The 27,500-nt window shown below is 35.0% G+C and overlaps 1 protein-coding gene across 4 annotated transcripts in view; it reads right to left on the bottom strand.

Annotated features, from left to right (window-relative positions):
- Window positions 1-27,500, bottom strand: part of lrp1bb (low density lipoprotein receptor-related protein 1Bb) — a 667,407-nt gene that overhangs the window by 551,978 nt on the left and 87,929 nt on the right. For 2 of the 4 annotated variants that reach the window (XM_073912905.1, XM_021478996.2), the window contains exon 1: window positions 22,977-23,256. The exons of 1 other annotated variant lie outside the window; for it this stretch is intronic. In XM_073912905.1, the coding sequence (XP_073769006.1) occupies window positions 22,977-23,070 (94 nt within the window). In that variant the 5' untranslated portion in view covers window positions 23,071-23,256. Of the gene's footprint in view, window positions 1-22,976; window positions 23,257-23,762; window positions 23,931-27,500 lie in introns of those variants that run through there. One more of the 4 variants, XM_073912906.1, reaches the window with a different exon arrangement.

The following is a 27,500-nucleotide window of genomic DNA, read 5'->3' as shown; positions in this document are numbered from 1 at the left end:
AACCTGAATCTCATTTCGGAGTCTGCTACTTTCCACCAAAGGTCAACTTTCGGTCAGACGTTTGCTTTCAAAGCCTTTCTTACTGAATGAACAAAATGCACGGTTTTCCAACAAGGCAATGTAAAGTGCTAAAATATTATAGGCTTAACTTCCATTGAGCATGTTAAAATTACCAAAACAAAGACAAGTTCCATCACAGAAAAAAACATTTTCAAAGCAGAATATCTGACTTTAGCATTGTTTTTCAGATAAACAAGAATGTTCACTTTGAGTGTTTCTTGAATATCTGCAAACATATCATGGTATTTTTATGCTTTAGAGGAGTCAAAAACTTAAATACAGCACCTTTAAATTTGTTGTCTTGCCTTTTTTGTCATTACTTTTTTTAGTGTAGATGTTTTGAAAATAAGGGGAAGAGGGGGAAATTATTGAATAGTTGCCACTAAAAGTATATAAACAATTGTTACTCACCAGAATATTCCTATCCATCTTTCTTCTTTAAATACTTGCAGCAAAACTGTATGACAATGCAACATGGTTTAGTGATTATCAAATCCCCACAAAATACGTTTTCTCGATTGATTCCAAAAAAAAAAAAAAAAACATTAATGCGTAAATAAATAAATAAATTATAAAATTGTTATAATATGTATAAACGTCATTAAAACACACTTTACCACATTTCAATTAAAGAGCTTAGTGTTGAAGTTGAATTATGAGCCCTCTTTAAAAAAAAGTTTGTTTAACTTGCTGTTTAACTGAGAGATTTTTCACATTCTGAAACTAAATTGTTTTAATAACTAATGTACATTTTGTCTTTGCCATCATGACAGTGAATAATAGTTTGCTAGTTATTTTGCAAGACACTGGTAATCAGCTTAAAGTCTATATAAAAATGCTTAACTACAGTAATTAATTAGCTTAACTAGGCAAGTTATGGTAATTAGAATAGTCATTGGAAAACAGTGGCTTGCTCTGTAGCCATATAGGGGCTAATATTATTGATCTTAAAAATGTTTTTAAAAATTCAAAACTGATGTTATTCAGCCAAACAAACACTTTACTGTATTTTATAGATTATTTTATAGAGCTAGCGTTGAAGTTAAAGCCCTCTTTAGAAAAATGTTGTTTTCAAAATAAAACATAAGGGTAGCACAGTGGTGCTGAGGTGTTAACTCCAGGAATGACTTGCTAAATGATCAAACAGTGAAACCGAACATAATCTGTATGCGGTTTCCATAACTGCCCACTTTGAAAGAGTTGCACTACAAAGTGGTTTTTCAAAGCCCTGGGATGCCAGCGAATGACCCACCAGGCACTATTTTCCAGGCCAATCTGTTGTTTCCAATAGACTGCATTTACTAATCAACCTCAACATTAAATTCAGGCATTACAATTGATTTTTGGGGCTACTTGATAATAATTAATCCCCCGCTGAAGACTTTTCTGTGTCCTTAGAAATAAAGTGCAATCACAAGCTGCCTTGCTGAGGCATTTTTTTGCTAAGCTGGTTTCCTTCACCTGTGTTGGCTTGTTACTTCAGGGGGCTTTGACTTCTTTGTTTCAAAGAAATTAATTGCCTTTAGGAGAGATAAATAGCAAGTGACAAGCACCGATGCCAAAAAGCAAGGATCCCAGTGGAATAAAAAAGCTCCATAAAGAAAGGGCATTTTCACATAGCGCCGCAGCCTCTAAGGCTCAGTGTGAAACGACGTGCTGGATGTATTAAACTCTCTTAGTCTCTTGTTTTTCTGCTCACTAATTATAGTGAAAGAACAAAGCAGGTGACTTATGATGAATCAACAGGCCTACGGAAAATTGCAAGAATCATAACGGCTGAAATGTTATGATCACTTTTCAAAGCCATCTGGATATTTTCATAGGTTTTACCCAAATAAACCTGTTGAACAGCTCCAAGTTAGCAAACCAAGTATGTTTTTTTTTATCAATGCGCCTTAAAATAGTGTACTTTGAGGTGTAAAAATCTAAAATGACTAGCAAAATCCTTTGATTTTTTTTTTATGTGTTTGGTTAATGAAAATAATCAACAAAGCAATTTGACTTTTAAGTGTAAAAAGTAAACAAATTTCAAATTTCTTCATTCTTTATTAAAAAAAAAAAAAATAAATAAATATTTGGGTCTTTAATCCAGACCTGACGAGCAGCTATGTCATCAAGCTCTGGGATCATTATTATGCCTCATGCTGTGTTTGATAAGCAACAACATTTTTTAGTGAGACAATGATAATTTTCCTCCCTTAGTTATTTTAAAGAGGTGGTCCAAAATGTAATTTTAAGGCTTGGTTGTGCTTATAAGATGCAAAGCAATGTATGCTCACCTGAAGGAAATCATGTTATTTTTTTTCATAAGTCTCACTTTGATAATACACAGCTACTCAGCTAACATGAAAACAACTGAAATATTTCCTAGTTCCTCTGAAAGGCCTGCCCTCAAGTGACTTTGATTGGTCATCGTATAAATGTGCTGCGATTCGCGGGTCGGCTCCACATCATACCCGTACAAGCATGCGCTTTTCTGCTGTGTAAACAGTCAGTCAGCCTCCTGCCTGCTCTCTAAAATAGCATCTGACAAGTGTCTGTAACGAGTGAAAATGGGGTGCGGCTACTTTGAGAGACATCTCTAATGCGTGTGTCTATGTGTGTTTGAGTGTGTGAACTTTCTATAACAAGCGCATGTGCGCGGGACTTTCTTTTTCTTTTCTCGGATTAAATTATTTTCTGTAATATATCGTGACAGAAGAATAAAGCACAAGATGTGGGATGTGACCTGTGTGAGCCTTGATTTATTTTTCTGCTGCTGCCACGAGTTAGGTGAGCTATCCTGTATTTTTTTAACTCAACGCGTTACACAACGTCTTTCACACATATCCAGAATATGCAGTTGTAAGTAATATGAATCATCCACATATCTTTTGCAACTACATTATCTGAGAAGTAAAACGCATGGAAAAGCTGCCTAAAGAGAATTATTGCAAAGTTGTGTGTGTGTGTGTGTGTGCGCGCGCGTTTACAGCAGTTTGACTGATAAATATGAATTTGTAGCTAAAATCAGCATTTCCCCTTGTTTACATCGTTGCTACAGCTTACCGTTAACGCAAGACACTGAACATGTTATGATCAATTTTTACAAATAAAAACACTTACAGGTTGTAGTTCACAGCTTCTGCTTTGAGGAGATTTTAACCGAATCCAGCACTGAACTGGGAGCAGCAGCACTGATTCTGGAGCTGTTTTTTGTCAAATCATGCTTGCTATATATTTTATAATTCTCTGGAACATAATTAATATTGAACTGTAAGCAATTCTGTCTTTGTGTCGTGTCCTTTGAAAACCCAAATACAGAAACAGACAAAGCTCTGTGGAAATAGCAGCGTTTGGACGCATTTTAGCTCTCTCTGCTATAATGTTACAGCGCCTCTGGCCACGGCCCTTAGCTGTGCAGTGTGTGTGCGGTAGAGGTACGCTTGTGATCTCACAAGGCCTGAAAGTATTTTTTGTAGTCCCCAAAATTCGTTCATTGTAGGCTTTGCTAAGCTAACTCGGTTAAAACCAAGGTCTCCCTTTGCATTGAACTTAGAACTTTTTACATCCAGAGATGTTGTTTATGTTCACACAGCTTCATTACACATCAACTAAAGTTTAAAATATGATATCGTAGTGGACCACCCCTTTAAGCGTATATTTCACTTACTTTGTATGTGAGACTTTTTTTTTGAAAACGCAAATGGCAATGTGTTTACTGTGCGTTACTGGGCAATGACAGCATGAGACATGTCAGGATGCAAAATGTACGATTTAGAGAATATAATTTAAAATAATTTAACAATAAATCAATGCACTATATGACACTTTTAAGAAAAAAATGTAATGCAAATCGCCTTAAATCTACATTAATGATAACAATAATAAGAAACAAAATGATTCATTCATGTTAGCAAATATATTCACATTCACAGTTTACACTAATATTTGGTACAGTAGTGTATACAGCTAACCAATGAATGATTTTTAGTCTTTTTAATTTAATTTTCTGTTCTTCCAAGTATGAAAACGTAAGTATAAATTTGATGCTATTGATGTACTTTAATACTGTTTAATGTAATGCAGTGTATTTTACATAAAATTTATATTTTATTATAGTAATGAACATCCATGTTTCTATTTCTGTATCTTCAATAAGACATAAATAAAACATCTGTGAAACATTTAACAAAAAATTTAAAACTTGGTCGTTCCAAATATGATTTCACTGTTCAGTTAGAGACAGAGTACTATTACATGGACACCCATAATTTAATACAATTAAGACAATACTCTGTTATAGAGTCTACCATGTGAACAGCGATTGTTGATTACCTTAATCTGACTGAAGTCATAGTCGAACTACACAGAAATTAAATTAGGATGAGTATGCCTATTAGTTATTGAAGTGCACACGCAGTGAATTTGTGCACAGTTTCTGCATTAAGTAGTTGGAGGTTTGTAAACACTCGCGCTCGCCTCCCTCGCTATAGTAAGCTATGGCGACATAGCGAATATGAGATATTGTCGTCAGTACACAATAACCGGTTACGATTATTACTGAACCGATACCGAATTTTCTGCATCTGCATCGCGGTGTAACGAACAAACAATTAATTTTGACACCCCTAAATAACATAATCGATCTGTGCTATAACATGTAAAACAGAATCACGAAAAGAACATAGAAGAAGCAACTCATATAAACACAATCATATTACTGTCTTCAGATTAAGGCAAATAATTTGATTACTGATATAATATAATTACATTAATATCTAATATAATAAGATATGATTACATACTGCATGGTTTCTGCTACATCCATTCTTCAATAGCGAGGCGCCACACCAAAATTCATCCCGCCACGGCTACATTACAGCTTCTCATTCAAATCATTCAGTCGTTGTTTTTTTTAATAGCGGGTTATAATCGCACCAAAATGTATTAAAAGGTAAGTGAATAGTGACAAAGCGAACATTTCTGTAACCATAGTAGTGCTTTGTGTTATTTGTTTAACCCACAGGTGTCAAACTCCGTTCCAAAAGGGCCGCAGCTCTGCACAGTTTAGTTCCAACCCTAATTAAACACACCTGATCAAACTAATTGAGTCCTTCAGGCTTGTTTAAAACCTACAGGTAAGTGTGTTGGAGCAGGGTTGGAACTAAACTGTGCAGGGCTTCGGCTCTCCAGGAATTGAGTTTGACACCCCTGGTTTAACCCTTTAAGGTGACATGCTGGCTGACTGGCTGACTGGCTGACTGACTGACTGACAGGTGCATGATGTGTCCGGCTAGAAAATACGATGTAGCTTTCGGTTAAAATGAACACAGTTTATATAGTTATTTATTTATTAATAAAGATCAATGATTTTGCTTGCAATGACTTTATCTTGCTGAAGTTTATAGCCGTTTCACTTCAGTCTGTAGGTCTATTGAAGACATTCAGAAATATTCCTAGAAAACCTAATAATGTCGGAGACATTCTCGTTACATAAACGCACTAAATCACACTACAGCAGTGATTATTTGAGAGCAAACAAGAAAATCTGCACTTGAGCAGCATATATTTGAAGCCATGCAAGAAGTTTTGTGCACGAACAGAGGAAATCGACATGCAAGCAGAGATTCGCATGCTCGTATTACATGAATGAGATCTCAACTTGTTAATACTGCGCTCATGACATTTGTCATTGAATAACATCATAAGTAGTTGATGGATCTGTGTAAAAGGCTTCCGCCACAGCTGTAAAAAAAAAATGCTAGAGGAAACACTGTACTGTCATTAAACCATTACTAAAGCAACAAAACAAATGGTATCCTAAGACTTTTGCACAAACGTGTGTATATTATAAATCAACACCCTTATGAGCCGATTCTTACACTGCATTACTCTTATCAAATCTTCTTTCCCAAAAAGTTCAGTTCAAACTATTGAATCCCACAACCTATAAAGACCTTAGTTTCAATAAATACTTCCACAATTGCCCGATTGAGTTCTAAAATCAGCAAGACTTCACCCGATTCAAAACCATGCCCTAAAAACACTCCGTCATGTTCACTTACTACAAACCACCAAACAGAAACTGTGGAGGGTTGGCGCTTTTCATCTTTTCTTTTAGCTTCCCTTCCATTCTGTTTGGTGCATTATGAGGCTGAGTACAGAAGAACATTTCAGATGACTGTTATTTATCCAGCAGCGAGCACTGAAAGTGAAAGACAGTCAGGGATTGGGAGGCTGAGTGCTTTATCTCCTGTGCTTTCACAGAGCGCTGAGGCGAATCACAGATGCAGAGAGGGTGAATGCTCTTCTCCGGCACAACAAAAACAAGCAGGCATGTATCTAATTAGAACAAAAAAGAGTCAGAAACAGAACGAAGTCAGCTGTGACAGAGCAGAGCAGGTGCTGAACCCAAACAATCAGATAAGAGATGTGCGGTTGCTGAATAGACTTTGAAACAAAATGAGACCTGATAGAAAGCTAACTAGATGCAATGAATTGCATACTATTTACACTTATTACACAGCTCTCTGGAATACTTAATTCTGATTGGTCAATCACAACATTACAAGGTATGTTATTTATTATTATGTTATTAAGATTAATTGTTTGGGTCTAATGTTTATGTTTTGTGGCAAGTAGCAGTGTAATAAGCAGGATAATGTAGAAGCAGCCAGATGTTTGTGGCAAAAAATAGCCCTTTTGTCTTATACATCAGCTGATAAGCCGGGTTAAATTCTATAATAACAAGTGACTAGATATATTTATTTATTTATTATCCCTTTTTACATGAATCTCTGGAATAATGGATTATAAATGGTCAGTCGCGACATTCCAAGGTATGTTATTCCCAGATAACAACCAATGAAAGTAATAACACAGGCTCATCCAAGTAATTCAAATCATCCTAACTGTGAGTGAATACACTGACATCCATATATACAGTCAAGATATGACTGAAAAAAGCTTTCGCTGAAAAAAAGGCCTTCAGGCTTATGCAACAACTATAAGCTCTTTACATAATGCATTTTAAAAAAGGGTCACACAATTCTTAATTAGTAGACAAAACTGCTTTTTGTTACTGTTGTTTGTTTATGTTTTTTTGTTCCAATTTTAGCATATATTTCTAAATTATTAGCACTGCTATGGTTATGTGCTTCGCTAAAAATTATTATGTTGAGAAGGTCATTTTTTTTTAATGCAATCCCATTTTTTCAATAAAGTTGGTTATAGATATCAATTTTATTATTGATTTTTCCCAAGAGGAATGTGTGTTGTTATATATATATATATATATATATATATATATATATATATATATATATATATATATATATATATATAAATATATATATATATATATATATATATATATATATATATATATATATATAAAAATTTTTTTTTTTTTCTGTAAAGATGCTTCTGATCATGACATGTTCACGTCTAAATGGTTATGAAATGGGTATGTTTAAGTGATTATACGCAGCATCCTTAATTTTTCCTCTTAGGTTAGGAGAGATCTCCATTTAAGTATCATACTTAGAGGATAAACATGTTTTATGATAAAGCTGGAAGCATCTGAATCGGTATTCTGTATTGGCTGCAAAAATCCTGATCGGAGCCTCCCTATTACCAACTATTGCAATTTATAAGGTTAAAATGACAAAGATGCTTGTTGTAGAGTTTGCATAGCTACATATTAGATTCCATCAATTAATAGTAAAGTACACAACTGACAACATGTTGCTGGTGCTTGCTTTGCTGCCAAATGAGAAATCAGATTTGCGAAATCAGAATTGCCAACAACACACAGAGAATGCAAACTGCATAACACTGAATATAGAGCAGGGCGGCACACACATCCTGCTGAGCAGGGTCGCAAACCGAAGCTGGTGGTAATTAACTGAATCAAATAATTCAATCTATTAAAGTATCCCAGATAAAAGCCAGTCAAACTAAACCAAGCCACCTTAAATCCTTTTGAATGCCTTTTTCTCCCGAATGGCGATAGGTGATGAATTAAGCTCCTCTGCTGGTTTTTAAAACATTCCAGCATTGGCCTCTCAGCCTTATAGCAGGATGCCAGGTGGCAGCTGGGACAGTTCCCTTTTAATCTGGTTTGGCGGTCCTAAATCACTGCCACAACAGCAGGCATGATGTAGGGGAGCTTGGAAGAGACATTCTCTTCATGGCTGTGGGTTGGACTCGTTCTCTTTCTCTATTTTTCCAGGTGTGTGGCCTTGTTTGCCATATGTCAAGTGAGCGAAATATTAATATCCACAGGGCACCTACAGAAGCCTCACCAAAATCCAAAACAAGCTTTTTTTTTATTAATGTGAAACGACATTGAAAGCCAGTCTAACTTAGAGCCTGAATACACATTGGCTGTAGTTCACACTGCAAAACTGTACAGTGCAATTGTTGAAATGAAATTAATTTCAGTCACATATTTAGAAATCTCATTGTACTTAAAGCAAGTTATGCCAACTCAAACCTTTTTGTATTTGTATGGTTATAATGTAGTACTGAGTAGCAGATTTCTAACTAACTGAGTGCTTTCCATTCAACTGTATTGACCTTATTCTTCAATGCAGAAGAGCACTCGTTTTTGCAATTGTTTTGGAACTTCCGATTCAGCTGCCTATAGGAGAAGTGACTAGGAATAATAAATGGCAGAAAACTGTCAAACTACTTGCTCAACAAACAAGTGTTTGCATGACTATACTCACAAAATAAAATAAGACAATAAGCAAATATCAGTTTGCAACATCAAGCTACAAATCAAGATGTGAATGAGACTGGAAGTCTTAAGCCAAAATGATTCTAATGGCTGCGCCTGCCTGTCCACGAAGAACAAGGTGAATAAGAAAAATGGGATTAAATTAACATGGGAAACCACATTAATATTGTGTTATGTAGGAAACCTGTAGGTTTCTGTTATAATTGTGGTGAAAAATTGTTCAAATAATTTATTCTGAGTTGATTCTAATATTTTTTTTTTTTTACTGTAAATTGCATTGTTACTCTATCTTGAATTGATTCTGAGTTTAGTTTTAACTGCAGATGGTGCTGTATGGTTTAAAAACAACTATTCTCTGCTTGCATCTAATTCCTTACAAATACCACTTAAACCTAAAATAACTATGAATAACGTTAGGACAGGTTTAATTTCATTACATTAACCCATGACACAAAAGCCAACTTTCATGACTCATTCAAAAGCTCTTCTTGATGAGCATTTTAATGTATAATTAAAAATTATCCTAGAGCGTCATCTGTGGTTGAAACCTAAGTTCAAAATGCAAGATAATTAAGGCAATTGGTAACTTTTTGATTTAGTGGTTAATTCATATGACTTTTTATGATCTTATTCACACAATTTAGTACAATTTGCTTATAAAGCAGGGCAGGGATGGGTGCCACACCTCCTTTTTAAAATGGTACATTTTTGTTGATTGAACTTGTACAAATTTGTGTGAAATAGCCACTAAACTGACAAAACGTAAAGAATAGTTACGTTTTCTCATGAGATCAGGCTGCAAAAGCAAACCAAGAGAGCATACACTTAAAAAAAAAAGTATTGTAACTTAATTTTCTGTAATTATGACACGCATTTTAACACATTGAATTGCAACACTTACTTTAACGGTGTTATTTAAACTTTTTGAAGTACGTAATTTCAAATTATTTTAGGCTAATAAAGCACATGAGCAAAATTCATTTTGATGCATTTATGCCTGAGACTGATCTCAAAACTAGTTTTAGAGCAGTTATGGCTCACTGAGCAAAGCAACAGACTAAGCAATTGTTATTTAAGCTTAAAACATCCAAAGCATAAGTACTACTCTTCTGCAATGTGGTAAAAGGATTAATCTAAAACAAGTATTTCTCTTAACATAAACCACTTATACTATTACTTTTATTGTCAACATTTCTTAATTCAATCCCACACAAAGCATGCTAGGAACAACATATCCACTAACCAGGTTACGCCAACAAAATCCCTTTACATTGTCCCACTCCCAACACAAACCAATAAAGTTAACTTTATGTTTTACAAATGCAAGTAGATTGAACATAAAACAAATGACAAGATTTGTGTTGTTTCAACTCATGTTTTAAACAAGTCATTTGAACAAGCAGCAACATCAATGTAGCAATCCAGCAGAAAAACAATGCATTTTGAAAATCTCTGAATTAACTCAATGGACTTCTTGGACAGTTTTTTTACCACAGGTTTACCTTTTGTTATGTTGAAATATGTAGGGTAACCATGGTGAGTAGTTGACGGGCTGCATAAATCTATGCAACATACTGCATAATTCACCATTAATCATGCAAGTGTATAAAAATATATCTTTTGACAGTTAAATTAACACGTTTGTTGCTAACTAACACTTAATCATGAAGACTGGACTTGGTGACATTTATGCAAGCAAATTGCACAAATTAGACTATTCAATACTTAAATTTAACTATGATCAACATTATGACACATATAGAGATGTCTGAAAGCTGCACTCATCATAAACATGTTGTAGATCAAATTAAAACTTAAATAAAAGTTAGGTTCTAAAACAAGTGATCTGAACTTTCAATCGGGAATCAAGAGTGTTATGACGCTTTTTAAGGATTTGACAGTGTACCAAAGCTGCATGCTTACAATAAGGCTATGAGACGCTTCATGAGGGAGCATCAGCTACTTGTTCTGGGCTCTGGCTGTCAGATTGATAGGCATACTTTAGCCCCAGGATAAAACTGTCTCACAGACTGCTGAATCTCTGGTCCACTGTCTGCATCGCTCCGAGTCTAGAATTAGTTTTAACCCGTCTAAGCCCTTATGGCATTTCTAAGGGTGTTAAGTCTTCTTTAATAGAATGAATCTCAGATCCTTTTAAGTTGACCAAAAAGTGAAGAGGGTGAAAAACTACATAGAGACATGTGTGAAAATGTCTCCTTTTATTCTTTCCTTTTTATAAAATGTGTGCTTTGTAGAGGATACGGTGTGTATATAGAGCTTGTAATTACGCAGTTTATTTTTAAGGACAGTGCCTATTTTAAAATATTTTTAATTTTGGAGATTTAGCATATTGACAGCCATCAGCAGAGCAAAGAAATTCGTAACATTCGAAAAACGTTCCGCCACAAAATGATGACAGAAACTGCATAATGAGTACTTAGATGGATAAAAGCTCAAATGATATGAAACTTTTTCTCTGAGTAAGTTTCAAACTACAGTGGAACAAATCATTACAAAACAGGTCAGTGACATTCTAAGGGGATAGTCACACCGAACGTGCTTTTTGTGTTAAGAGGCGCATTTTTTGAATGGTTTATTTACAGCCGCAAGCATTTTGTGCACTGTTTATGCTCACTGCACGCCTCGCATTTACCACCTGCTGAGCCTCGCATTTTTGCCATTGCACGCACTGTTGAAAAAAAAGTCAACTCTGAGAGGAGAAAGCATGTTACGTCAGTCGCGTCTGTTTCATTCTCCAATCAAATGAAAGCAGAGGCGGGGTTTCCATTGAGGTGCCTGCAGTGTTTGTGTTGTCAAGACAACGACGGAAACTTTTGAAGATGAATGGGGAGACTTGTGGTTGCTGTTTTGAGTTATCCGGAGCTGTATGACTTCACAAAACTTGAAAATCACAAAATTATTAAATATTAAAATTATATTAATATCAACAGCAACACTCTGGTACATTACCCAGCTGATTCAACAAAAAGCGCACTGCTTTTTTTTTTTCTTGTCAACAAAAAAGGCAGACCTCACGTTTTTGGAACAGAAATGCGCATTCGGTGAGATCGACCCCTTAGTAAATCTCTCTTTTGTATTTTGTTGTGCTGTATTTATACCACTGTAATCTGCTAGTGTTTGCTTTGGCTTTTTCGTGGTTAATTATTGTAATATCCTCAATTCAACAAAGAAATGCATGGAAATCTCTGTAGACTGATGCCATTTCATGCCATTCAGCCTTTTATTCTTAAGATGTGAGCAAAATCACCTGTTTTGTCATCACTTTAGACATTACGCTAAAGAATAATTCAAATACTACCTCTAGAATGCTGTTAGTGAAGTAGCAACGGTTTCTGCTGTTCTGATGGTCAGATAGTTCCTCATACGGAAGGATTTTTGAGAGTCTCCGTGTTTGATTTTCTTTTTATATACAGGATTATGCCATCAAACTATAAATGCAATATCACACTCGTAGCAGTGCGATGGCAGTATATCGTAACTGGTGGGAAACTAAGACACTCAGCCTGCATCCCACCATTGCTCAAATATATATTAATATATTTCTAAACTACTGTGACGTTTTTGATGTAGACATTTTTAGATCATAAATACAACAATCATATAAGTAATATTGTGGAATATTATTACAATGTATAATTACTGTTTTGGGTGGCACGGTGGCTCAGTGGTTGGCACTGTCGCAAAAAATGTTATTTGGTTCTCAAAAATCATTTTATATTAATCATAATTTTTCTTCCTGTTTTGTGAAAAACAAAATAGTTGAACTGAATACCTGATGAAAAAGGTTCAAAAGCACCGCATTCATTTAACAGAAATATTTGTTGGGATTTTAATTGATAGGATTTAATGTTTTTTCATTAAATTTATAAAACTTTTTTTCATTGGATTGATTTTTTTAAACAGCACTTGAAAGGCAGTGTTTTTTTAAAATATGACAAAACACATTCAAAGGTACATTTCAGTAAACTTATGTGTGATTAAACATATTAACTACAAAAAAAAAAATGGGATTCATTAAAAATACATTATAAATCGACTGACAGCCTCAGGCTACATCCAACCACAAAAGAATTATATTTCTAATGCAATTGTCTGACTTTCACACAGCATTACAATGCGGTCCAGCTAAACCCTTGAGCCTTCATTTGAGCAGAACTCTGAAGACCTCTGAGAGTCTCTGAGTAGTTAGAAATAAAATAAGCAGCTCATCTTCTCCTCTGTGTGTCATCATTACCTCTATATGGTTCACAACGTAGCCAGTGCTCAGTCCAGACCTCGGAATAGTCAGTCTGTTTACATACTGAATGTCAAAATGCAGGCAAACCATTTAACCACCTCAAACGAATCAATCATAAAACAGCAAGTGTGTTGCTGTACGTTCTTGTTTCCAATGGAACACATTTGCCACTTATTCCTTCATACGTACAATTGCTCAGATGCGACCAGCAAATATCTGCACTCCTTTCTAGGATTTACTTCCATCTATCAATAGAGATAAATTCTTAATTTCATTTGCCTTTCATAGAGCACCCTGTTTTGCTCATTAAGAACGTTTGCTAGTCTTTCAATTCATCCTTAATAACAAATCAACAAACGCTCATTAATTCATTCTCTCTGATTTGTCATATCTAATTGAATCCATGCCATGTATATTAGTTTTACAATGACTTGTAACCCTCCTCTAAGGGAAAGCACAAAAAAAAGAAAGAAAGAAAAAGAAGATCCAGGGCTCCATTAATCACATTACTTATGCTGCAAATTAAACAAAAAGCCTAATCTTAAACCTTTGAATAATTAATTCAACAGCGAGCAAGCAAAAACACATACGCTGGACTGAACACATGCAGGTCTCCACCCCAACCAAAAAAAAATGTGTTCACAAAACACTGCTTTTCGCCTACATTAACAGATTACCATGTGTACCATCACATCTAACAGCTGATTGTTTTCTGAAAACAGTGCAAAGTCACCCCAGATCCAATTAAAACGGGTGCATAAATCTACAAACTACAACAACAAGTGCGCTTTCCTGGCTGTGTTATTAAAAGCTTCCAAAATACTTTGCCCAGGCAGTGGTCACTGAATGTGAATACATTTCAAGCTCTCATTGATTTCTGCACTTGTTTCTGATTACTAAGACACAGGCTCCAAAATTAACACTCAGAGAGTCCAATGTGAGCGCAAATTAGCTTTGGCAAGTAAATAAAAGAGTTTGTTTCCAATTGATGGTATCTTTACAGAACTGCAACTCGATAACGGTTTAAAGAGAGTTCACGGAAAGGCTCAATGACAATTATGACACCATTTACTCATCCGCAAGCCCTTCCAAACCTGTGTGACTTTCTTTGTTGAATGGTAAATATTAAAAAGTCTTTTTCTGTACAGTGAAAGTCAAAACTGGTAACCGAAAATAAATGTTCAAAAGTCTACTATGAAAGTTTTGAACTGGTTGCAAAAGCTTGAATATAACGATGCATGTTTCTAACACAACTTATCATTAATAGTAAATGAATATGTAAATTCTTACAAATATATTAATTAAGGGTGTCACTATTTTGATTTTGAATTTATATCGATCAAAATTCATGCTTAATTTCGATTATTAACAACAGAATCGTCGATGCTGCCACGCCCCATGTCACGTCAGCTTGGCTTGCCAAGCGGGAAAAAACACGCTTGTTAAAGTGATTGTTGAACTGCAGACGCAGGAGACCTGTAGGGTCTCTTAAACCCTTTTAAACTTAAACCCTCTCCTCTTTCAATGAAGTCGCCGGTGTGGAAGTATATTTTGGATTTCCAGTGAGTTATGTTGACAACAATGTTTATGTTTATGTGTGTGTGCGCACACAGAACAGAAGCATGCGGTCAAGCATTCGGTCTCGCTCGCTTACTGAGACGAGTGCACACATCTAAAGTCATCTTAACGTGAGCGCTTTAATGGTCAGATAGGTGTCAAAACGCGTGTTTAGTGATTATTCATATTAACCCTCATTTGTGTAATAAACAAACGAGTTGAGAAAGCGCGCGATAATGCTTCTGTCGCCTGTTTTTATGATTATTAATCAAACAACAAATGTAGAACATACCTCCCTGCTCTTGACTGAAGGACTTTTGTAGCTAAAGTGTTTTTTCTTACAGTTAAGATGCTTAAAGCACAGTGTTTTATATTTTTTTTATATTGTATTTATTTCTCTTTCCTTTGCAGAGTGGAAAATAATATATGCAGTTAAAGTCAGAATTATTAGCCCTCCTGAATATTAGCAACATCACCCCCCCCACCCCCCACAGATTCAAAGTTTGATTTAAAGGCTTAACTAGTGTAATTAGGCAGGTCATTGTATAACAGTAGTTTCTTCTGCAGGCAATCAAAAAATATATTGCTTAAGGGGGGTAATATTATAGACTTTAAAATGGCTTTCAAAATATTTAAACCTGCTGTTATTCTATTCAAAATAAAAATAAAAAAGCCTTTCTCCAGAAGAAAAAATATTAGAGGAAATACTGTTAAAATTCCTTGCTCTGTTAAACATCATTTGGGAATTTATTTATTTTTTTAATTCTCAGGAGAGCTAATCATTTTGACTTTCAGTAATCCTTTTGAATAATCGTGATTACAATTATGACCAAAATAATCGTGATTATGATTTTTCCCAAAATCGAGCAGCTCTACTTTACAGTTTATTGTACATATGAGATGTCTAATTGTATTGTCTGCATTAAATTAACTTCCATAAATTTTTAAACAAAAACGATCTTGTATATTGTACAGAGAACTTATGAAAGCATGTGAAATGCAAGTCATGTGTCTAATGTTTCAAATAATTTAGGTACATAACAGATGAATTTGTGCATAAACCAAAGTATGTTACTTATTCTGGCCTGTACTTTTAATAATACAAAAAAAAGCACGTCATCTTATAAAATTGTATTTATTTTTAATTGATTTAAAAAGTGGAGGTTTAATTGGTTTAAAAGTGGAAACAATATACTGTATAAAATTTATTTGATCATTAATTTTCTTTTCAGCTTAGTCTCTTTATTAACCAGGGGTCGCCACAGTGGAATAAACTGCCAACTTATCCAGCATATGCTTTACAAAGCAGATGCCCTTCCATCCGCAACCTAACACCAGGAAACACCCATACACTCTTACATTCACACTCATTCACTACAGCCAATTTAGCTTACCCACTTCACCTACACCTTATGTCTTCAGACGGAAACCGGAGCACTCGGAGAACACCCATACCAAAACGGGGAGAACATGCAAACTCTACACAGAACGCAAACCAGCAACCTTCCTGCTGTAAGGCGATTGTTCTACCCACTGCGCCACCGTCCTGCCCTACTGTATAAATGTATAAAATTAACTTAGTTAATTAGTATTTTGGGTCTGCCTTGTGATGCTTAAATATATATAATTTAATCAAATGTTTTCATGTTCTAGATATGCCTGACAAAATATATAGCAATACTAAATATTTATTGGACCTACTTGTTTAATAAACTATTGTTACACTGAATGACTTTTTAACAGGTGTCTTTTTAAAAACATCTAAATAATTATAGAAAAATATATCCATCTATCCATTCTTCAAATTATTTGGCCTATTTAGGGTTATCCCTATTCAGTCATCATAGGCTATAAACGTGAACTGTATAAATACTGGGTTTTACACATGTTGGGACAACATGTAATGTAAGTTGTCACCCCCCCTAATAAATAAGTAATTTAAACATACAACAAATTTCATTTTTTGAGTGTGGATGGCCGCTTTAAAACATGACTGACAAAAATATTTTATTTTAAATAAAAACATTGGCAAGGGAGCCAGAACGTTAATTCAGTGCCTTTACAGCGAATGGAAAACATTGTGGTGCAATAAAACACCTTGACCTTCTCCACGAGCTCCCACAGAGCTGGTTTCCAGCATGTCAACACAGAATACAGATGCCCATGATGTCATAGGCCAGCAGATTACCTGTGCATTGCAGGATTAGCTCCAACTGCAAAGCTCAGCCACAACCACTCGATCCGTCAAAGGTCAGAACACTTAATGACTCAGCTGAATGTGTGGCCAACTTCAACCGAACTTCAATTGGACCAAATGGGCCGTGCAATAGAATGCCAGCAAAAACAATGAAGCCTGACACACAGGTGCAAGATGAATCACTTCCAGAAGCAAGATTGGAGCTCGTACTGGAACTCAAGTGCTTTGCTTTGTCATCTCTCTTGTCATTCTAAACCCCTTTTCGGTGAGCACTTTGGCTAGGGATCAGTGTGCCTTAGTGCTTCCCATTTTATAGAGCACCAGATGGATAATTGTGAGGTCATTCACAAAGCAGTTCTTTGGAGAGCTAGACCTCTGGACCTGCTTGGGAGCGAGGAAACACCTGAAGCTGAGGCATGGGTTTTCCAAGGCTCTCCAGAAACAGCTTGTAAACTAGTTCCATATGACAGATTTATTTAAAGAAAATAAGGCCTTTTTGAAATAAAATGTTCCAGACACTGATGCAAACCACCTATGAAAATAAATGTAGACCAACCTGAAAAGGTCAGTCAGCTGGGGTAGAAGTGCTGTGCAACCGCAACTCTCTTCCAAAATTTATTGGGTTTCCTTGCTGACTATTGCCTACACAGAAGTGCCCTCTAAAGGCCGATTCGCACTGCAGCAACAGACACCAACACTCACCAGATCACACTACAGTATGTCACTTCTCAGACAATCCATGACCTGACACACACCAAATGAACATGCTAAATCTGTGAAAACAAGTGGTGACCAACAGAAACAGATGCCAACAGGGGAAATACACTTGATCAGACAGAACCTGATGATAGTGTTTGCTGGTGTTAGATGGTGACTGTCAGTATAGTGGAAACTAGCCTTAAGGAAGCAACTGAACCATCAAGAAAGCTACTTAGGGGTGATTTGAAATGTTTTACACAGACAGAAACATGCTGGCATGCAGTAATAATAACAACATGACGTATATACTAAAATCATCATGAGAGCACTGCACTTTACAGTATAACAAGGTTTGATTTATTAATAGCATGCTCAATGTGAACTATAAAGCGAGACTTCTGCAGAATTTCAACATGACACATATTTGAGATCAAATGCATGTTGTGTTAGATGAAATTATCAACAGTTAAAGGGATAATTCATCCATAAATGTAAATTTACTCACTATTTATACACTCTTAGGTGAATACAAACTTTAAAAATACTTTTTTTTTTCATTTTCTGTTAAACGATAAAGATGATCCTTTGAAGAATGATGAAACCTGCAACCACTGACATCCATGGTAGTAAAAACCATGAAAGTCAATTGTTAAAGGTTTTAAACTTTCTTCAAAATATCTTCTTTTGTGATTAACAAAGAAAAAGGAAACTCAAACATGTTTAAAACCACTTGAAAGTTAGTAAATAGTGAGTCAATTTTCATTTTGGGGGTGAACTGTACCTTTAATAAATGTAAAATATATTGCCAATTTTACTGTATAAGTTCTTACAAGTTTATATTTGTTTAAAAGCAATAATTAATGTAAACGAACAATGTTTTTGCAAAGTATTACCATTATTGCAGCATCCCTCATCTTTGATTGCTTAACTAATCTATTTTCCTGGGGTGTCAAAAAACTCATTATACTGCTGAGTTTACCCCAAAACCTTGTTAAACACACCTGAATCAGGCATCAAATGAAATATTTTATGTCCATGATATCAATTTCTGACTGAAAATTACATTAAAATATTTACATAAAAAATAATCACCAAATGCAGCTTTCAGGTGTTTATTTAGCTCAACCATCACGAAATGCAATGCAAAGGATTGTCGGATATCAAAGGCTGCAAAGGATGTATCTATGCTGCCTGAAAAAATCAATTAGATGAAGGTATCTCTGGAGACAGAAAGTGAAGCTGGATTAAGACTCGGACGTGCCTTGATGATTTCAAACCTTTTCATGTCTTCTGAGGTTTTTTAGAGAGCTGAATATGATTCTGGATGAACTTACTGTATAATGATTTTCCATTAATTGATTGATTGATTTAAATGGAGATCATGATATATTTATTCTAATTGTACATTATAAAGCTCAGTTTAAACGGATGATTCAGTGACTCATAGACTCTTGTTTTATAGTTCATTGATCAGCATTTTGAAAGAATGTCTGCTTGTCACCACCTAAAGGCACAACAATGTAATTTACACAGCTATCATTAAAAGTATTTTTTTATTTACTCCATTTTGGCTGCCATAGACATCAATGTTTATATACTGTATGATCCCAGTGCTTGAAAAAGTACAAACAAAAAAACAACAACATGATGTGGTTGGAAAAAAAAAACTATATAACTATAATAACTATATATATATATATATATATATATATATATATATATATATATATATATATATATATATATATATATATATATATATATATATATTGTCTATTTAGAACAGTGCACATGTTTAAATAATTGATTATGACTTATATTATTTTTGTGTGCATCTATGTTGTTGTCCTTATAAGTAGGGCTGGGTGATTTGGCCTAAAATCAAAATCTTGATTAATTAGATATTTATATGCAATTACGATTAATGAACGATTATGTAATTCATTTATTTTATTATTTTGTCCTTTACACAGCGACTACACTCATCAACACTACCAAGCTGACCAATCACAGTGCTTGTGTTATGCGTCATCCCAACGTGTAGAAACATTTTTTAAGAGGTCGGCATCTGCATAAGTAACAGCAAAGGATTATACTACATACTATATAGGTTCTGAATGTTTAATTACTTTTCAATTAATCGCCCAGCCATAGTAAGTATAATAAATATTAAAAGTAGGATACAGGGTTTTTTTTTTGTCTGTAACTTTGTCCTTAGCTGCATGTCTTGACCAGGACTCTTTGGTAGAAGAGATATTTTAATTGAACTTTTGTGGTTAAACAAGTAAATGCAAGTAAATAACTCATTAAAAATGTACTATAACTATACAAGTTTTATAACTTATAACTACACATGATGACAATGCCAAATTGGTCAACTGCAGATTTTAATGTACCATTATGATCAGTCTTTTTTAATGAAGGTTTATTAAAGATGTTTGACTCAAGATCACAATCTTTTAATGATTAACTGTGCAATTTATTGCCATTCTTGTTCAGTAACCTTGATTTTCTTTATTTAGTTTTGTCTGTGAAACAACTGTCTGGATCAGTGTTGTCGACTTGTGCACAAACCAAACAGTGCAAAAGTTCAAAGCACATATGCTTTGAACCATACCAGGATTGATGCATACTGTGCAGATGATGAAATTTGCATTATGCACACAGTTTGCATGCATATATGAAAAAACTAAAGAATGCAGCAAGCTTAAGAAGGCATCACAATTAAGCTGATTTCCATTTTAAAGACATCTACTATGCTGCATTCATAAGCAGCATGCTACTGTAGGTTTTGAGCAATGATATCAGCCCTTTCTTTTGAGTCGCACAAAAGCATTTCCCCTATGTAGAGTAAGGCAGATCAGCATTCCCTTTGCATGACTGAGGTCATTTAAACAATCACTGTTTGGGCCATTATTGACTTTCCTCCAATACCAGGTAAAAATCACAGTTGGACAATAAGCCGGCACAGCATGTCTAGATATAATCTCATTTAATTAGGCTCTGGGGGCGTCCTCCCGATTTCATTACGAAAGGATAGTGCTTAACCTGCTTTTTGGGGCACGCCAGACTCTCTTAAAAAGGGGGAAACATTTCCAGCAACCTTGAACTGTTTGTAATAGCTGATAAATATCTGAAGGGAGAGTCACAGGTAAGATAAAAGAGGGTTTGATATAATGAAGTGTGGTTTGGGTAAACTACTTTTCAATGATGCCTTTCCATCTGCCTGCACTGGTGGTGTAAACTCTTGGCTGTGATACGCTAGATTAGATGGCAAACAATGATTAAAGTTTCACCAAACAGACTGTGGAACGAATGGTTTAACTAAGCATCCTAAGTCACAACAACGCTGATGACTCCACTGCATTGTTTTGTAAAATATGGATAAGCGAAAGAGCAGTGATGATATTAAGCATATATCATATGATGGAGGTATGAATGGAGGCATTTAGCAGGGGAACACAAGCCTCGGAGTACCACTATTCAGATAATCTCCTCGCAGGGCACCGTGACATTTACATTCATCTGATATGATGAATATGCAGCTTTTGAAAATGGCACTTTCTCTCTTCGAACACACCTCAAGACACACGGAAGATCCAGCGCATGTGTGCTCAGTGATGTGTGAATTATTCATGAAATCACATAGAAAATTATAAATAATAATAAAAAATCCAATTAGTTTTCAGAGATAGGCATTTACTCACTGCAATAAATGATAGTATAAGAATTATCGGACATTTAAGAGGTGCTGGGTGCTTCAAGACTTGCAGCCAAGTTGAATTTATGTTGCCATAAATAAAAAGCATAGTGACGTACAAAAAGGACAGTCTTGCAGAATTATGTTTAAGGGTCAAAAGAAGAATATTTACGATGGTTAGGTGTAACAAAACACACTTAATGGTTAAAAACTGCTTTTGCTGTGGATGTCTTGCACAGCAGGGTCAAATTACATAAAACTTGAAAGTGGTTTCCTTCTTGGTTTACAAATGCTGTTTTTGCTTATACTGTAAAACACAGTCTTGTAATAACTGCCTAGCTGAACTATATTGTCTATGCATTCAAATACAATGCTTGAGAGATGAAAAAGAGATTGTATTTTCGCCTTGAGTATTGGGAGCACAAGAGGAAAACAATCTTGACAGATTTGTCTGTGCTACAAGCTGACAATCTTTGCTTCATCTCAATCCGACGGCAAACTGGGAATTGCTTCAAGTGAACAAAACCTCTGCAACTAGTTCAAGACTCATTGATCTCCACATCAAAATTCATTAAATATCTGCCCTTATTGATTTAGATTTCTCTGACAGCGTCACTCACGATTGCTACTCTTCAGCCAAAAGCTTTTGTTATGCAAGCCGTATGAGGAAGACTTTGAGAAATTGGAAAAAGTTGCATCATTCGCAACTTGAAGACATCGCCGGTTAGAATTTTCCAGAACTTCACGATATACAAGCATTACAGGATGACTGTTTAAGAATTAATATCTGCACAATTAGCAAAGATCATCCAAGAGAAGGCCACACGTTGACTTCAACATAGTTCAGCACAGTTTCACCAAATTTGACCAATAATTGAAGAGTTTAGATGCAAAAACCTCTAAATGCCATCTAAAATTGTCCTTTAAAATGAGCATTTTTATCAGGCTCCATGTGTGTATGTTCAGTAATATGACTTTTATGGCAAAGAACTAAAGTGAAATACCTCATCATAAACAAAGGAGGCTGAGAAAAATGTTCATTTTCAACGGAAATTTCAGACGGCACTTACAGGTTTTCCCTTCTGAAGTCTTCAATTAAAAAAATAAAAATAAAAACATTCAAACATTAAAGACCACCAGGTTTCAATAGCATGATGCAAGGTAAATCATTACATTTGCAAGGAACATAACTTGTTTAATTATGCGAGAAATTATGCAAAATCATAAATCAAATCACGCTTCGATAAACAACCATTCAATTTATATTTGACAGTTCAAAATACTCAATTCCTATCTTAATTTCTATAACATCAATACGTACTATATTTTATAGATTTTTTTTTATCAGTTCTGCAATATACAGTAGGCTATCTCATAAACGAATTCAACCCACCTCTCCGTTTAAACAAATCACTATATTATACTAGCCTAAATGACTATTCTACTAAATGAATATGAGGGCTTGAGCTCTCCGTGCATCCTATCAATACTCTTTCAGTCCTATCCAAGATCATCACTAGTGCACTACCCACTAAGTACGAAGTATCCACTACCAAGGAACTGAATTCCAACATAGACTACTACAACACGCGAATGAAACATTCCAATCTCGGCATATTGACATGTCCCAATTCAATCCGAAGCAACATTTAGGGGAAAAACGCACGCATCGCATGTGAAACGTGCAGCGATGTGAAGCGCGTGGCGTGATCCGCTGTCAGATTCAGGATGCTCCGCGAGCGCAAGTTTCATTGTGGGGCTGCTGCTGCGTCTGTCTTACCTTGCTCTGAATCAGCGTCCCTCAGTGTCTGAACATTTGAGAATATATCCCCGAATCCCAATATGACGAGTAAGGTGAGGATATATTCGGACATCGTTGCTGAGTGAGGGCGAAGGCCACCGCACTTCTGTTACTGAAGTCCGATTCCAGCCCTCCGGTAGAGCGCCGTTATTCAGGAATGACAAGTGAAATTTGTCTGCAGAGCGAACCGACCCTCCTTCACTCCTAGCATTCAGATGGATTTCGAGGCGCGCGCACACATGAGCTTGCAGGCGACAGTGAGAGGGAGAGAGAGTGTGTTTGAGAGAGACAGAGAGAGAGAGTGTGTGTGTGTTTGAGAGAGAGAGAGAGAGAGAGAGAGAGAGAGAGAGAGAGAGAGAGAGAGAGAGAGAGAGAGAGAGAGATGGAGGGTGTGCGGATAGATGGGGACAATAACGCACTGTGAGCTTGACTTTGATCGGTTTCCAGACACCTGACGTAGCGCAAGGGAAGCAGGGGATCGTAACATGGGGAATGCTCTAATTGGACAAAAATTACAATTTACAGATTTTTTAGAATCAAATTTAGTGGTTAAGATGTAACCTACCTCATAACAGTTAATGGTGAGTGAACAATGCGCGAATTGTTCAGTAAATAAATAGAGGCTACTTAAATGTTTTCACTAATAGGTCTCGGTTCAGTTGGATCTGTTGAGATTCCTCCCTCGCGAGGTCAAACCGCACATACTAGAATAACTGTTACACTTGAAGATGTTTTGAACAAAACAAAGCAAATATCCAAACTAACCTTATAGGCCTGTTATGTTTTGTCGTCCTAATAGTGGATACGTTGAAATTGGACATCCGTTCAGGTCGGCGAGCATCTAAACGTTGCTGTCACGTTTCTAAACCATTCACCTGTTTTGACTCTTGACTTCTTTTAGGTTTTAATAAATAGCCTACTCTTCAAACCGCCCCCTGCTGATAAGGAGTGTTAATTCACCCAAATATGAAAATGTCATTAGCCTAGTGTTTCTCAACCACGTTCCTGGAGGACCTCAAACACTGCATGTTTTGGAAGTCTCCTTTGTCTGTCACATCCATTACAGGTCTTCCAGTCTCTGTTAATGAGGTAATATGTTTGTGTGTTTGTGAAGGAGACGTGGAAAATGTGCAGAGCGGGTGGTCCTCCAGGAACGTTGTTGAGAAACACTGATTTAGCCTACTCACCTTTAATGAGCTATAAGCGCAGCTAGTGTTTTTCAGCCAATGATGAACTTCCGGTGAAAGCTTTATGCCACTATTTTCAAATTCATAAGGTTCCTTTTACAGCATCGATGTTGTAATATTCAAATAAAATCAGTTAAATAGACTTAATCATCCATTTGGTTGTTAAAACTTAAAAAGAGACGAAAGACTGTTTAAATGTGTCATCATTAGCAGCAGGCTAGCGCAACATCTCCATTGAAAATACTTGGGTAAAATTCATTTCCAGATTTTAAAAACATGGCATGAAAAAAAATATAATTAATGCAGTGCTTTTTTCAGACTGACACTGTTTTTTAAAGAAATCAAATGTTAAACACGGTGATTTTGTATGGGATATTAACCCGGAAGCCCTGATGCTGGCTGGCTGAAATTAGAAGTCCGTGTGCATATACCTATTGACTTGTAAACCAAACTGAGTTTTTTTTTTTTTTTTTTTGTTCTATTGAACACAAAATAACCTATTTTTAAAAATTCTGGAAAAAAAAAACTGTAAACCATTGACTTTTATACTATTCGTTTTTCTTACTACGGATATAAGTGGTTACAGGTTTCAAACATTAAAGAGAAAATTTTGTACTCAACTCAAACTGGTTTGAAACATGTAAAGGGTAAATAAATGATGACAGATTTTTCCTTTTTTTGGTTGAACCATCCCTGTAAATCTTCATCAAACTGCAAAATTGTTTACAGGAAATTGACATTCATAAGGGTTATGAAATTCAGATAATATGCTTTACTTCAAAATTAAAAACTTACAGTAGGCTACTAGTAAAAAGAATATTACAGTATTAATGTACATGTAGGCTGCTTTTAAACCCCCCCCCCCCCCCCCCCCCACCTTTTGATCTGACTTCTTCAGGTGGTTTTATGCTGCCTTCACATGCTGTGTAAACTATGATAAATTTTGATAAATATAAGCTTTATAGTAAAAAAAATTGGACATGAATGGTCTCCCAAGTCATATTACTGGGAAACTCAGAAATACTTTTGATACCCGAGGTGGCAAACCTTAAAAGTGAATAAGTGTTGTATGATTGCTGCTGTGACTCGTAATCATTTACTATTTTTGTATTGGTTTTGGCACTGCTATTATTTATCATTTTACAGCAAAAATATCTAAATATCTATTTGAAGCATAATTTTTCTTTTAAACAATGAAATTAGCATGTGTTTCACTAAAACTCCAAAAAGTTTTGAGAATATTACTATTGTCAACAGATGGGATGCTACCTTATTCAAAACTAAACATATTATATATATTTTGCTCTGACAAGATTCATCCAGGATTATATTTTAAAAAAATTATAAAAAGAAAAGAAGAATTATTTATAAATATTTATCCAAGAGTCAACCTGTTGTCCTTGATTCCTATATGTTCTGAAAGCAACTAAATACAGCAAGCTTCATACAGGAAAGAGGACATTTCCAGCATTGTTATTTAAAGAGGTAAATCCATCAATAAAACACCTCCTGCTGGTCAAATGAAATGAAATTGTCATAATCAAACAATAAAAAGGTGACTCAAAAGTGGCGTTTACCTTTTTTCTGTTGTAAGTTACTATTATGTTTAAAGCTCTATATACATTTTTATATGAATATGGAGGCTATAATTCCACAAACTATTTAATGTGACTACTTATTAATGTGGCATTTACATGTATTACAAATGGAGAAATTACTGTATGATATAATGAGCTGTTGTGTGTATAATACTTTCATGTTTCAACTTTGACTTAAAAGAATAAAATAACATTTTTAACCTTGTAATCTTCTGATTTGACTTCCTTTGGTTGGTTTTAGGCCTTGCTGAAGTGAAATAACAATGCTCACATGATTAAAAAGTGTCCACAAATATATTTTTAAACTGCATTCATATTATGAAATAATGAATGAAATACATGAAAATAAATGATCAATCTGGTTATTGAATCTAAATTCTTTACACAAAAAATGCATGATTGACCAGAGCAATCAATAAAAAATGTTTAAGGTCAGTGAGACTGCATATTAAAGGGCTGCCCTTTAACACTACTAACGTATTTACACAAGCTCTCCAGTGTAGGCCTACACCAAGAATAACAGCCCAAGGCAATCGACTTCACACTGGATCCCCGTACTGTGCTCACAGAAGATAAAAAAATGAAGAAAAAAGGATATTCTGGAGATAAATATTCTCTCTAAACAAGAATGAATTTAGTCTGTGTATCTTCCAATGTAACATTTTAAAACATATATTAAATTTGTACATGGGTCAAAGAGGAATAAAAATCATAAAAATCATTAAAAAAAATCATATAAAAAGCATATTAAATGCAAGTGTCTAGTTTTTTTTTTATTTTTTTTTTATTGTATGTGTAAAAGTGTAGAAAAATGGGTAAAATAAAGTTATAGATATAGATAAAATTATAAAAAAATATAAAAAAATAAATATACTTCTAACTGTGTGTGTGTGTAAATGTGTCTGTGAATTAAAATTTGCTAACAGATGCACTGTAAAAAATTTCCAGGTTTTCACAACAAGTTACTGTAATTTTTCACAGTAAATTACATTAGTATCCCTTCACAGTATTTAACTGAAAAATTCACAGTAATATGTTGTATTCATAATTTTATTGTGAAATTACGGCAGGTAGCATGATTACAGCAAATTACTGTGAAAAGGGCTATATCTTTTGCACGTTAGTTATAGAAATTCAAACCTTTTTTAATTCAACGTAGAAATTAATACAAATGAACTTTTAACAGATAATAACAGAATGTTATAGCCCCCAAAACGATTTGGTTACCAACATATTTTTGGTTGTACTGCACCTTTATTTAATTTTATACAGAATAGGAAATAATATTTAATGAACATAACTGTGTGCTTAGCCAAAACACAATAAACTGGAATAAAAAGTAATTAATTAATGAAACCAAAGACTGTTAAACAGCCAACAATTATTTCAATGTCAGGGTAAATGTCTGCTTTAGACGGTTTCATGAGTATTGGGCACCTGTCATCGCCTGGAGGTCACTAATCTTTAATTTAGAATTAAATATATATATATATATATAATTTTTTTTTATCTATATAAATAAACCACAGATTAGAGTTTTAAACAACTACATTCTAGCATGAAAAACAGTTAAAACTTCATTTTCGGACGCATATAGAGCCATCGAAGACGGGGCAATTGTCCCAATGTCTAGCCTGAAGACAGGCGCCTCTCGGCGGATACATGAGTAATGAGCGCCGTTACCGCCTGTAGGTCATAGATCTCCGCTACCGGCAAAA

Source organism: Danio rerio, chromosome 9 (genome assembly GCF_049306965.1).
Source record: "Danio rerio strain Tuebingen ecotype United States chromosome 9, GRCz12tu, whole genome shotgun sequence".
Taxonomy (NCBI): Eukaryota; Metazoa; Chordata; class Actinopteri; order Cypriniformes; family Danionidae; genus Danio; species Danio rerio.
Note: the sequence above shows the minus strand (reverse complement) of the source record. Positions and strands in the feature narration are given on the sequence as shown.